Source organism: Nansenia antarctica (assembly GCF_963989245.1).
Source record: "Nansenia antarctica genome assembly, chromosome: 15".
Classification (NCBI taxonomy): Eukaryota; Metazoa; Chordata; class Actinopteri; order Argentiniformes; family Microstomatidae; genus Nansenia; species Nansenia antarctica.
The window spans coordinates 22702447-22716562 of NC_137685.1; the positions used below are offsets into that span (position 1 = coordinate 22702447).

General features: G+C 41.7%; 2 protein-coding genes across 2 annotated transcripts in view; both read left to right on the plus strand.

Annotated features, from left to right (window-relative positions):
- The window catches only part of LOC308171253 (NLR family CARD domain-containing protein 3-like), a gene marked incomplete at both ends in the record, with an annotated part of 11467 nt that extends 5514 nt beyond the window's left edge, over positions 1 to 5953 (plus strand). The window contains 6 exons of the mRNA XM_080546094.1: positions 575 to 635; positions 1684 to 1891; positions 2229 to 3981; positions 4073 to 4243; positions 5017 to 5115; positions 5776 to 5953. Coding sequence (XP_080402220.1) covers positions 575 to 635; positions 1684 to 1891; positions 2229 to 3981; positions 4073 to 4243; positions 5017 to 5115; positions 5776 to 5953 — 2470 coding nt within the window. The remainder of the gene's footprint in view (positions 1 to 574; positions 636 to 1683; positions 1892 to 2228; positions 3982 to 4072; positions 4244 to 5016; positions 5116 to 5775) is intronic.
- A 2801-nt stretch (positions 5954 to 8754) lies between these two features.
- Positions 8755 to 9576, plus strand: LOC308171255 (stonustoxin subunit beta-like; the record flags this gene model as incomplete). Its single annotated transcript, XM_080546096.1, has 2 exons — positions 8755 to 8761; positions 9023 to 9576. The coding sequence occupies 2 exons, from the start codon at positions 8755 to 8757 to the stop codon at positions 9574 to 9576; spliced, it is 561 nt and encodes a 186-aa protein (XP_080402222.1).
- Positions 9577 to 14116: the final 4540 nt, after the last annotated feature.

Consider the following 14116-nt stretch of genomic DNA (forward strand, 5'->3'; position numbering starts at 1 on the left):
GGTAATGTCACACGAGTCCTCACAACCTCTAACATCCCTTTAATGCCCTAAAGAACCTGTGAAGGAACCCCTGCCTCACCACGCAAGATTATAATAATAATAATAATAATAATAATAATACATTAGACTTATATAGCGCTTTTCTAGACACTCAAAGACACTTTACAGACTGAAAAGATTGAGTAAACAAAAAATAAAGAAAAGAAAGTATAGGGGCCTAATTAAGATAGTGCTGGGGACACATGGTAAGGGGAGGGGGAGATGGTTAACTGGTGAAGGCGGGACTGAAAGATGGAAGAGGATGACTTGGGGGTCGTGGGGGGTTGGAATGGAGGTCATAATGGGTTGTAATGGGGGTTATAATGGAATTATAACCATCATTACACATCTGTGAGATATGGATGGACAATCTGGTTACACTTCCACTTCTAATAACGTTTATGGAACAGAGCACACCTCTGAATGATACAAAGTGTTCTGAGTAACCAAAAGCAACAAGGAGAATATGACATTTAATTTAATTTTAATTAATGACACAATGCCAACATTGAGACAAGGTGTTTTATTTCCACAGGAGCCAACCCAGATCAGAGGCAGAGATCCCCAGTGGTCCTGACCTGTCCTCTGTGTTTAAGGTGAGTCTTGTTTTACATTTGTAAAGCCACCATCTGTCAAATTAATTTCCAGTCAAAAGTTTTGTCCAGGCTCTTGTTTGTAAGCTGTGAGGGTGTGTCTTGGCTAATGAGTTATCAGATTTTCAGTAGAATTAATCAGGGTCCATGCAATGGCTTCAAAGTGTAGGAACAAATACAATATTGTATTTATTTATGTAACCTTTATTTAACCAGGTAAGACCCATTGAGGTTAAAACCTCTTTTTCGAGGGTGACCTGACAAGAAGGCAAACAGGGAAGTAGCAGTGTGTACATGAAATGTTACAACAATACAAATATACAGAAAAGACAATATGTCAAGTTCCCAACACATTATGAAATACAGAACAACTGCAGCATCAAAAACATTGTCGTTGATCAGAGACTTAAAAACAGGCAAGGATACTAACTCCTCTGACTTCAGAATCTTTGAAGCGTGTTGGAGGATGAATGTTGGAGGATGAATGAGCATTATGGGAAAAAGATATGTTCCCTGTCTCAGTTCTAGCCTTAGGAACAGACAAGGACAGCAGCGAGTGTGAATACTATTCTAGTAACACTACTAGGATTGAGTGGCTGATCTAGTAAGGAAGAGAGATACAGAGGGAGTTGCCCTATCAATGCTTTGTACACAAAGGTGTACCAGTGCTTTAGCCTCCTGGTAGTGAGAGAGCTCCATTGCACCATGGCAGACCATTCACAGTGATGAGTGAGTGATCTAGCATTATTAATGAATCTTAAAGCACCATGATATACTGTATCAAGAACTTTTAAGGTACTGGGGATTCAAACAAGATCATTTCTAATTGACATTGAAAAGAAAGATGTGTTCCTGAAGTGTTTTGGTCTCTTTAGTTTCAGGTTTTCAATGTGCTATTTAAAATGTAGCTTTTCATCTAACCAAATCCCAAGGTACTTATAGGAGGGGACCCTAACACTATGCTGGTCTTCTAAAGTGAAACAATATGCACAAGTATAATGTATTTTGTCCATTGACTTTCATTTCAAAGCTGTTTTCATTTCTTCTCCAGCTGGTTGAGCAGAAGGGTGTGGACCTTTTCAAGGAGGAGCTGGAGAATCAGAAGAACAGACTCCTGCACCCAGGACATGCTGAGGACCAGGGAGGGGATGGAGAGGATGAGAGGCAGAGGATGGGGGCCAGGAAGGGGGCTCTACAGTTCATACTGCACATGCTGAGAACCATGAACCAGATGGAGCTCGCTGACACACTGGAGGACAGTAAGAGATTCCTACTATTAGTCTGTTAATCCCCAGCCAATACATGCTACACCAATAACTACCAATAACTACACCAATAACTACACCATAGAAACACAGGAAAGGACACAGACAGTAAAAGCAGTGAAGACGCCAGTTATACTGAATATCCACCATGTAAAGGATTGTGGTGCAAATACTGTATACTCTTGAATGTATTCGATTGTGCTTGGAAATGGTCAATGGAAGAGCATTGTCTGTATCATGCATGTATTTACTGATTATGCAAAGGTTAAAGGTTTGCAAGTTGATCAACTAGACTACTAAAGGATATTTTCTGTATCATTTGTTCCCTCAGATGCTGTGGAGTGCCAACTTCAACTAAAACTCAACCATAAGAGAAGGTGTCAGTGTGTGTTTGAGGGAATAGCTAAACAAGGCAACCCAAAATGTCTCAATATGATCTTCACAGAGGTCTACATCACTGAGGGTAGAAGTGGAGAGGTCAATAATGAACATGAGGTCAGACAGATTGAGACAGCATCCAGAAGACCAGCTACAGAAGAGAGACCAATCAAATGCAACGACATCTTCAAACCCTCACCTGGACAAGACACCCCAATCAGAAATGTGTTAACCATGGGAGTCGCTGGCATTGGAAAGACAATCTCTGTGCAGAAATCTATTTTGGACTGGGCTGAAGGAGAAGCCAATCAGGATATCCAGTTCATATTTTCACTCCCTTTCAGAGAGTTGAATTTATGCATTGGCAAAAACTACAGCTTGTTGGAACTCCTCGATCACTTCTATGTGGAAACAAAAGAATCAGGAATCTCCAACTATGACAAATACAAAGTTGTGTTTGTCTTTGATGGTCTGGATGAGTGTCGACTTCCTCTAGACTTCCAGAACAACAAGAGATGTTGTGATGTCACAGAGTCAACCTCAGTGGACGTGCTGCTGACAAACCTCATCAAGGGGAATCTGCTTCCCTTTGCTCTCCTCTGGATAACCTCCCGACCTGGAGCAGCCAATCAGATTCCTCCTGAGTGTGTTGACCGGGTGACAGAGGTACGAGGGTTCAACAACCCACAGAAGAAGGAGTACTTCAGGAAGAGAATCAGTGATGAAAACATGGCCAACAGAATCATCTCACATGTTGAGGGATCAAGGAGTCTCCACATCATGTGCCACATACCAGTGTTCTGTTGGATCTCAGCCACTACTCTGGAGAGACTGTTGGGTGAAGAGGGAGGAGAGATGCCCAAGACTCTGACACAGTTGTACACACACTTCCTGGTGTTTCAGATCGTACAGAGGAATGTGAAGTATCCTGGAGACCATGACAGAGATTCTCTCTGGGACAAAGAGATCATTCTGTCACTGGGAAAACTGGCCTTCAAACAGCTGGAAAAGGGACATCTGATCTTCTATGAGGAGGAAGTGAGAGAGTGTGGCATTGACATTGGAGAAGCAGAGTATTCAGGAGTGTGCACACAGATCTTTAGGGAGGAGATTGGACTGCACCGAGGGAAAGTGTACTGCTTTGTGCATCTGAGTGTTCAGGAGTTTCTTGCTGCTGTGTTCGTCACATTCAACGACAGCAATACCAGTCCTATGAACACACCACCCACAATCAGACAGACAGCAGCCATCAGCCTCCACAAGAGTGCAGTAGACAAGGCCTTGCAGAGTGAGAATGGACACCTGGACCTGTTCCTCCGCTTCCTCCTTGGCCTCTCACTGGAGTCCAATCAGAATCTCCTACGAGGCCTTCTGACACCGCCAGAAAGCAGCTCACAGACCAATCAGGAAACAATCAAGTACATCAAGGAGAAGATCAGGGAGAATCCCTCTCCAGAGAGGTGCATCAATCTGTTCCACTGTCTGAATGAGCTGAATGACCATTCTCTAGTGGAGGAGATCCAAGAATACCTGTGCTCAGGAGGTCACAAAGGGCCCAAACTCTCACCTGCACAGTGGTCAGCTCTGGTCTTTGTGTTGATGACTGGTGAAGACAAATTGGATGAATTTGACCTCAGCCGTTACTCCAGATCAGAGGAGGGTCTCCTGAGGCTACTGCCAGTGTTCCGAGTCTCACAAACAGCCATGTGAGTATCTCAATAAAAAACTGGGGAGAAAAAAAGCTTTCTGCTATCAACACTTACCGTACTGTTACATCTGTTGTATTTTTCTATGAAGGCTGCAGGGATGTAACCTCAGAGAGAAGGGCTGTGAAGCGGTGGCCTCAGCTCTCAGCTCAAACCCCTCTAGTCTGAGGAAGTTGGACCTCAGTAACAATAACCTGTGTGGGAGAGTGAAGCTGCTCTCTGCTGGACTGGAGAGTCCACACTGCAAACTGGAGACACTGGTGTGAGTAGACATACTGGGTAATACAGTATTGCACGTTTACTATACTTATTCTTTCTTTCTTTTCTTCTTCTTATTGTTGTTGTTTTTTTTTAAATAGAGGTAACATTTGTTAGAGGTAACACAAATGTTCAAATGTGGTAAGATGTTAAAAATGGTTGTGATTGTTGTGACTCAGTTAAAGCTGGTTCCTGTTCTGCAGCACAAAAAGACAGAATCACATAACAATACAAAAAGTAAAAACAAGAACAATCAAAGAAGCAAGACAATAGCAAAACATAAACAGCTACACAATAACTACAAAGGAGAGGACTTAAGTGGAGTGAGTAAGATGGTATGTGAGTTGGGTCAGTGGTTGCAGGTGTGTCCTTCCCTCAGATGGTGTTTATATGTTTGACATATGAGAGAGAGGTTGTTGCTCTAATGTAATATGGGATGTCATTCCAGGTTTTAGTGTGAACTTGATCTCTGACCGTAGTTGTTTTTGTAAGCTGGAACTGGGATAAGCGCACGTGAAATTAATCTAGTAATGCGTTCCTGTCTTGTATTTTGTCTTGGAAGAAGAGCAGTGAGTGTTAAGAGAAGAAACAAGGTCAAGGCCTGACCTCACTGATTACAATCTTTTATCAGTATTGGAATTATTACTGTAGGCTACACTGAACTGTTTTGGACTTACTGCATCATTTTATTGAATTCTTATTCAGGCTGCAGGATTGTAACCTCACAGAGAGATGCTGTGAAGCGGTGGCCTCAGCTCTCAGCTCAAACCCCTCTAGTCTGAGGAAGTTGAACCTCAGTAACAATAACCTGTGTGGGAGAGTGAAGCTGCTCTCTGCTGGACTGGAGAGTCCACACTGCAAACTGGAGACACTGGTGTGAGTAGACATATTACTCTACATATTCTTTCTTTCATTCTTTTCTTCTTATTATTGTATTATTATTTTTTTAAATAGAGGTAACATTACAAATGTTCAAATGTGGTAAGATGTTAAAAATGATTGGGATTGTTGTGACTCAGTTAAAGCTGGTTCCTGTTCTGCAGCACAAAAAGACAGAATCACATAACAATACAACAAGTAAAAACAAGAACAATCAAAGAAGCAAGACAATAGCAAAACATAAACAGCTACACAATAACTACAAAGGAGAGGACTTAAGTGGAGTGAGTAAGATGGTATATGTGAGTTAGGTCAGTGGTTGCAGGTGTGTCCTTCCCTCAGATGGTGTTTATATGTTTGACGAGATAGAGGTTGTTGCTCTAATGTAATATGGGATGTCATTCCAGGTTTTAGTGTATCTCTGACCGTAGTTGTTTTTGTAAGCTGGAACTGGGATAAGCGCACGTGAAATTGATCTAGTAATGCGTTCCTGTCTTGTATTTTGTCTTGGAAGAAGAGCAGTGAGTGTTAAGAGAAGAAACAAGGTCAAGGCCTGACCTCACTGATTACAATCTTTTATCAGTATTGGAATTATTACTGTAGGCTACACTGAACTGTTTTGGACTTACTGCATTATTTTATTGAATTCTTATTCAGGCTGCAGGATTGTAACCTCACAGAGACATGCTGTGAAGCGTTGGCCTCAGCTCTCAGCTCAAACTCCTCCCACCTGAGAGAGCTGGACCTCAGTTACAACAATCTACAAGACTCAGGAGTGAAGCTGCTCTCTGCTGGACTGGAGAGTCCACACTGCAAACTGGAGACACTGAGGTGAGTAGACTTACTGGGTAATATACAGTATTTCACTTTCATCCAACAAAAAAAAGTTTTTTTGTTTTTTTTAAATCAAAATCTTATGAATATAAACTCTAATATATATAAAATATAAACAGGGACATATCCATTGTTAAAAGTGAGACAATGAGGTAAAGGCCATAACCTTTAATGCAATAATATTACAATAATTTGTTTTCTTTCAGTGTAAAAGTAGGTTACTCTTAATCCTCCACACAGCATTCATCAGTTGTGACTTGGTTGCACTGGCAATGAGAGTAACTTTTGTGTTGTCGTGTTGTCGTGTAATGGTCTACTAACAGGCTTATCTAAAGGAGCTGTTCGTAAATTGCAGCTCATCCAAAACGCCGCTGCTAGGGTCCTAACAAAAACAAAGACATTTGAACACATTACACCAATCCTGAGATCCCTGCACTGGCTACCAGTCTCTCAGAGAATTGAATTCAAAATCCTCCTAATTACATACAAATCACAAAATGGTCTTGGACCAAAATACATATCAGATCTCCTCCCACCCTATATTCCCGCAAGGTCCCTAAGGTCAGCTGAGACAAATCAGCTAATAATTCCAAGAGTAAAAACAAAACACGGTGCAGCAGCTTTCAGTCACGCTGCTGCATGCTCCTGGAACAAACTCCCTGAAGAAAACAGGCCCAAACAGGCCCAAACCCTTAAAATATTTAAATCAAAGCTAAAAACCTTCATGTTTTGCACCAGTTATGATTAAACACAAACACTTCTAGCAATGTCTTTTTTCCATTAACTATTGTCTTATTAAATGTTTTATCTATTTACTTCTTATATTTGCTTTTATTCATTGTCATTTTTATTTTCTTATGCTCCTCTTACTGTATTTTTAAATAATGCATGTAAAGCACTTTGAATTGCCCCTGTTGTATGAAATGTGCTATACAAATAAACTTGCCTTGCCTTGCCTTGTCGTCCCACCCCCATCCCCAGCCTCCACCAACCATCCCCAACCTCCATCCCCAGCCTCCACCCACCATCCCCAACCTCCACCCTCCACCCCCATCCTCAACCTCCACCCACCATCCCCAGCCCCCACCCTTAGCCATCCTCAACCTCCACCCACCATCCCCAGCCTCCACCCACCATCCCCAGCCTCCACCCCCATCCTCAACCTCCACCCACCATCCCCAGCCACCACCCTTAGCCATCCTCAACCTCCACCCACCATCCCCAGCCTGCACCCACCATCACCACCCCTAGCCTCCACCCACCATCCCCAGCCTCCACCCAATACCCACTATCCCCAGCCTCCACCCACTACTACCAGCCTCCACCCACCAGCACCAGCGTCCACCCACCACCCTAGCCTCCACCCACCATCCCCAGCCTCCACCCTCCCATCCCATGACAGAGGACATAGAACATGATTAAATGATACACAGATATTATCACCAGAGGTACTTTACACAAGTTCAGTTTCAGTAACCAGTGAACACTTAAATTATCCAATGATGCATGTTTTACTAGGCTCTACAGATGTGGTCTTACAGTGGAGAGCCGTGATACATTGGCCTCCGCCATCAACTCAAACACCTCCCGCCTGAGAGACCTGAACCTGGCAAGCAATCACTCATTCTATCCTGCTGAAGTAGAGAGACTCAGGTAAATACAGATTATATGGTTGTTGGGTTCTCTGGGTGGTTCTCTTATGGTTGTTGGGTTCTTTTTGGGTAACCTCTTCATCATGCTAATGTCATGTTTCCTTTTTGTTTTTACAGCGAGGACCACAGTGGTGACTCATTGACATGTCGTCTCAGGAGACGTAAGTTTTGATGTTTGAGGAGAAACATCCGGAGATGTAGGTTTTGATGTTTGAGGAGAAACATCAGGAGATGTTTCAGGCATAGTTACAAAGTGCTTATACCATGACTTATTGTATATTTCTACAGCAAGCTCTCACAAGTAGGTTACTGAAATATGAAAAGCTAACCAGTAGGGATGTAACGATGCACTCAACTCACGATACCAAACGATTCACGATACTGGCTTCGTGATACGATTTTCTCACAATTATTTTTAACAAAACCGAGATTGCAGACATTTATAACCGTTTGTTTTTTCTCAGACAAAAACTACAAAATACTGTGTTTTCAGAATCGCTTATTTGTACCTTTTCATAACCAATGAAATAAGGAGTTATTATACTGTATTGTTTTTGCTGACATATGGGATGTGTTCGGCTAGACTCAAATTATATTTAAAAAACTATTGCTGCTGATATGTTGTTCCTTAAGAACAACTGAAGACAGGTCATAGAAATTATCTATTTGCATGTTAAAAAGCATTTCCCCCATTGTTTACATTTTGATGATGACCCTGCATGCAGAATCACTTCTTCAACTGGATTCCCAATGTCCATGTAGCTAGCTAGTTTAGCTGTACACTTACAATAACACACCAACACATCACCAACAATGCACACTTCCACAACAGCATTGCAAGACAAGTGCAGCGAGCTACAGCAATAACAGTTTAACCTTAAAGCCCAACAACATGGATAGATAACCAGCATGACAGCTTCCCTCCACCTTTCAATACCAAAGACACATCAAACTTTATTCAAGCGAGCTAGCTAGTCTGGCATGTAAAGTGTCGCAATAAAGTGTCATGGGCACAAAAAATGTAGCTCTGCATGTTTTAAATTGCACAACACTATTAGCTACAAGACATTCACAAAAAGCATTCTAGGATAAGTTAGAAGCCTCGTGGCAGAAGGCTGCAACCTGCCTCACCTGACCCAGCAAGCGGCTGATGCCGGGTACAGTCAACCGCTTCGGTGGCCAAGTTTAATGTGTGGCCAAAACTATAATGTGGTGTTATTATGTGGTTCTAGCCCGGCCTCTCTCACTGCAACATCCACATTCCTCGCATTGTCCGAAACAAATATTGCGATTCATTTTTCATCTCACAGATTTGTATCGATAATTAACTGCATCGCGATGCGTCGTTACATCCCTACTAGCCAGCCAGACATTATTTTGTGTGAACTAACAATAACTTGAATGGTCTTCCTCATCAGATGCCTGTAAGCTCACACTGGACCCAAACACAGCACACAGACCCCTCTCTCTGTCTGAGGAGAACAGAAAGGTGACATGGGTGGGAAAAGAGCTGCCGTATCCTGATCACCCAGAGAGGTTTGACCACTGGTCACAGGTGCTGTGTAGAGAGGGTCTGACTGGATGCTGTTACTGGGAGGTAGAGTGGAGTGGTTGGGGTAACCCTGCTATAGGAGTGGCTTATAAAGGAATCAACAGGAAAGGAGAGGGTGAAGACTCTGGGCTGGGACACAATGACAAATCTTGGAGCCTGGAGTGCTCATATGATTGTTACACCATCTGGAACAATGATATTACAATCTGTCTACCTAAAACCTCCTCCCGCAGAGTAGGAGTGTATCTGGACTGGCCGGCCGGCACTCTGTCCTTCTACAGCGTCTCCTCTGACAGACTGACCCTCCTGTTCACACTCAGAACCACATTCACTGAGCCCCTCTACCCAGGGTTTAGGTTGAGGCATGGATCGGTGTCCCTGTATAGAACAGTAAAACTCAATTGGTGGCCCTCCAGTTGACGAAATTATTATGGAACCTTTTTTTATGTTTTATTTTGTGTTCTATATTTTCAAGATTGTTGTGATTCCACATTAGACACATATACATGTTTACTTCCAGTTGCTTCAGAAATGAAACATTGATGATATTAGTTAGGAATCTTAATCATGTATGAGTGTCATTTTATTGTAGTATTTTATTGATAAACAATGTTTTGGCCCTTATGTCATATTGTATCTGTCATATTTGATAGACACATCTTGTCTGTTTCTATGCAATACAAATTAAATGGATCAAATGTAAACACAATCTCTTTCCAAAATAAAGGCAGGATGTATTTGTACAAAGCTCCTGGTACAGTATTAGATGGCAGATTAGATGGCAGATGTTGGAACGGTGTACTCATAGCGGCATTTTTGTTATGCTTGTTGTAAAGAAAATGTCTATAATGCATTGAAAAGATATTAAACTAAGATAATAAGATGGTTATTATAATTTTTCAAATCTTTATTAATAAGTAATTACAGAAAAAGTAAATGACATTTCTGTCATGGCTTCCGCATTTTGGCCTACGGGAGAGTCGGAATCATGTCGGAATCATGTGCTACCAAGCGGACCAATCACAGTGCTTACGGTCTGCGTAGGCACTGCCGCGTAGTTACATTTTTAGAGAGGTGCGCGTCAATCTACGGCGTAGATTTTACGCAGAAGTATAAATTGGGCTTAAGACTGACGTTAGCTAATGCTAACGCTATTTGCCGGCCTTCTGCAAATGTATCTGAGATCAAACCGGGCTACTTAACTGCAAGAGATCCTCCGGCAAGAGAATATGTCCACTATGCAGTGAAATCGGCGAAAATTTGCTCCAAAATTAATTATTAATAACGGAACTTACTACTACTAGAGACGCTACTCTGCCAAAATGGTGGCGTTAAGGACCATTACTCGGATTTCCAGGTTGCGTGAAGTCAACTACTGGAGCTCTATGTAGCGTGTTTGCTCTGTCGTTTCAGGAGCATATAAGCCTATGCACCACCACCCCTCGTCCTCCATGATGAAGCGGATTCAGCTTTTTTTGTGCCGATTTTGTTGTCAATGTTTTTCATAAAATTAAACTGCATTTGCTTTGTTACTGTTCACATGTGTGGTGCAGTCACAGTCACATATAAGTAAACCTTACGTTTGAATGATTTACTGAGCTTGCGTTATTTTTTTCACACCACACACCGCATGTCGGCTATTTCAGCACCATGCGTCGTTGTCCACCTACTTATTGATTCACAATGAGGGATTCAGTGTCAGTGCACCCCGCTGCCTGATTGTCTGTGCCTGTTATTCACTCTCAACATGGATAGGCCTAACCCTAAGTACAATAAGCATTCTTCAGTTAGGGGTAGATTCTCTATTCGTACATTATAGCCTATATGTGGGACTGTCGTTCTGATATTGTTAAAACATTATTATTTTTTTTTAATCTCGAAATAATCTTCCGGGCCAAATATTATTGCTGGTGGGCCAACATATGGCCTGTTGCCGACCCATGATGTACAGGTATTGTATCACTTTGAAGTTCGCTGGCTATCCAGGGAAAAGGTGTTGTCTCACGAGACTCAAAATAAGGCTGTATTTGTTTATGAATCTCACAGGATTTATCAAAATAAGCCTGGATTGTCCTTTAGCAACGTTGATGGAATACCCCCCTGATTTTGGCTTTTTTTCTCTGTAGCATCTGGCAGGGAAACCATAATCCACATTTCTGGGGGGGGGGGGTAATTGACAGGGGAACTATAAACAGATCCGCGAAATAGAATGTGTATCATCCGGATTAACCGAGGGGTCAACGAATTAAAACCGAAATAGAATAGTAGTACCAGGGGGGGGTATTCCATCAACGTTGCTAAAAGGAAATCCAGGCTTATTTTGATACATTTCACAAGACTAATACAAAAATCCGGGTTGATTTGCAAGAAAATAAGCCTGGATTTTCGTTTAGCAACATTGATGGAATACCCCCCCTGGTACTACTATTCTATTTCGGTTCTAATTCGTTGACCCCTCGGTTAATCCGGATACACATTCTATTTCGCGGATCTGTTTATAGCTTCGTTCCCCTGTCAATTACTTATGATGTGCAGGAGGAAAGAACACAACACCAATAGCTATCAAGTGTTATCTCATCGAGAGACTTTCACAATCACAAAGACCCATTAGCGGGATTGTTGTCTAAAACATGTAAATTGAACCGCAATAGGGCGAATAGAAAAAGCGAACCGAGAAGCTGCACCGCAAAAGCGCACCGTCAGCTCTGCTCATCAGGTGGGATTTAGGACCCAGGCATCATGCATGCAGAGAGAGATCCTGCTCATCAGGTGGGACTTAGGACCCAGGCACCAGGCGTGCAGAGAGAGATCTATGAAGTTAGATATGGGACTTTAATCGTGAGGTTGTAGGTTCGTTTTGTGCACTTGTATCTTGAGATTTGCACTTGTAAAATAAATATCTGCACTTGTATCTTGAAAGTTGCACTTGCAGATTTGATTTGAGAACTTGTATAATAACTATGTGCACTTGTATCTTGAAAGTTGCACTTGTAAAATAAACATTTGCACTTGCAGATTCGATTTGAGAACTTGTACAATAAATATTTGCAGTTGTATCTTGAAAATTGCACTGGCAGATTCGCGACTTTCGCTGCTCGAGTTTAGTCCCACTTCTTGCAGTCGGCTTGGGACAAAACAAATCTGAAAGCTGGATGTGAGAGCGCAGGGAAGGGCGGCATGCAATGATTGATTGACCAATCACAAGAGAGCATTTTCGAGTGGGCATTGAGTGATTGACTGCAGTGATTGACCAATCACAGAACATTTTCGAAAGATCAGTCCAGTGGTCTCACCTACGAAGGCATGATCTCACACTCCTCAGGTAAGTGTAGCTCTAGCTAGCTATATATATATATACAGTGTATATATATATATAAATAATAATATGTAACTCTCTAAACCTTATCAATATTATGCTTTACTTGTTTTCTTTCATCGAAATACATGTGGAAGAGTCCCTCTGAATGGTCACTTACCTAGTTTATGCTAGCTAGTTCATGACCAGTAATGTAAGCTATCCATCTAGCAAATAATGTGATTGAACAATCAAATGTAATTGTGTTTATTTATTACAATGTGAACTCATAAAACATTAGCTACATATTTTACTTCAATCAATGTTTGTGAGCGTTATAACATTATGGTAGGGTCTTGTGATAGCATGTTTCAATATTTAAGTGGAGTGATTGTGCTGATTATGCTGCTAACATTTGCATTTTTGTATGAAGAAAGAATATCAAGGACTACCGTTGTCCAGTTTTTTAGTAACTCAAATTGTATTTTTCAGGAATGACTTGGAACACCAGGTTGGCTGGACCGTGTCCTATTGGATTTGGACTACCTGGAGTTTGTCTGCTCTCAGGAGCTGGTGGTCCTTAGTGCAGTGTCAGGCAGGCAGATATACATGAAGTATATGATGCACTTTTTCAAGTACATCAGATGGCCTGCACCCAAAATCTTTGAAATGTTTATACAGCATTATACACTGGTAGAAGTCTAGGGTTAACAACTCTGCAGTTTTGGCTCTTGAGGTTCAAGAAATAAAGTCTTGTCACACCACAATATGAATACTGACTGTTATTGCTTGCAAGCAAGAGACACGGGACTCAGACTAAGTCCAAAGATGCAGTGTTATAGGGGGGAGAAAACATTTATTTTCATTAACACACATTGACATGTGAATAGGATTAGGATTAAGAATAGGATATATTAGTACAGTTCAATTGCATTTACATTCAACCATTGACAGTGGCTGGTGAAAGGGGGAACAAGTCGGCAACCAATCTTCGTTATTTTGCAACATGGAAATAGATTTCAACGTTGTTGAAAATCACACTCGCCAGTCAAGCCAAAATACTGCAATGCAATGGATTGGGTGTGTAATCCCCACTGCTACCTAGTTATTAAAACACTACTTTACAAACACACATTTGGAATGTGTTGTGGTATGGTTGTAGAATTGGTTGTAGCTAGTGTAATGAGCCAGCAAGCGGAGGATGCGGAAGCAAGTGAACGAAGTCGGATTCTCAGACTGCACCACCTCCACCTGCATCTCCTTCATGGGCAGCAGCTCCCAGCCCACCCAGGATTTCACCAGCTGCTTTAGTAGATCCTGAGGTATTGCAAATGGTTAAGAAATATTGAAACAATGAAAGTAAAAATGTAGACTGTTTCCAAAACCTATGCAAATACATAAATCTAATAGGACTGCAACAATTCATGAACATGAGTATGTACAATTGAAGGTCCTTCCAAAGTTACTACCAATGTTGCTTTAAAAACACTCACAACATTGGTGTCAATATCCTCAATAATAAGCTAATAAACCTATAGGACGTAAATGAACACAATGGGGAGAGTATAAACATATACCTGTCTCCACAAACTGCCGCAGGTAACATGCAATTCTGCATATAATTGCAACAGGTATTTCTCTCATCCTCGTCTCCCCCCTCTGTAA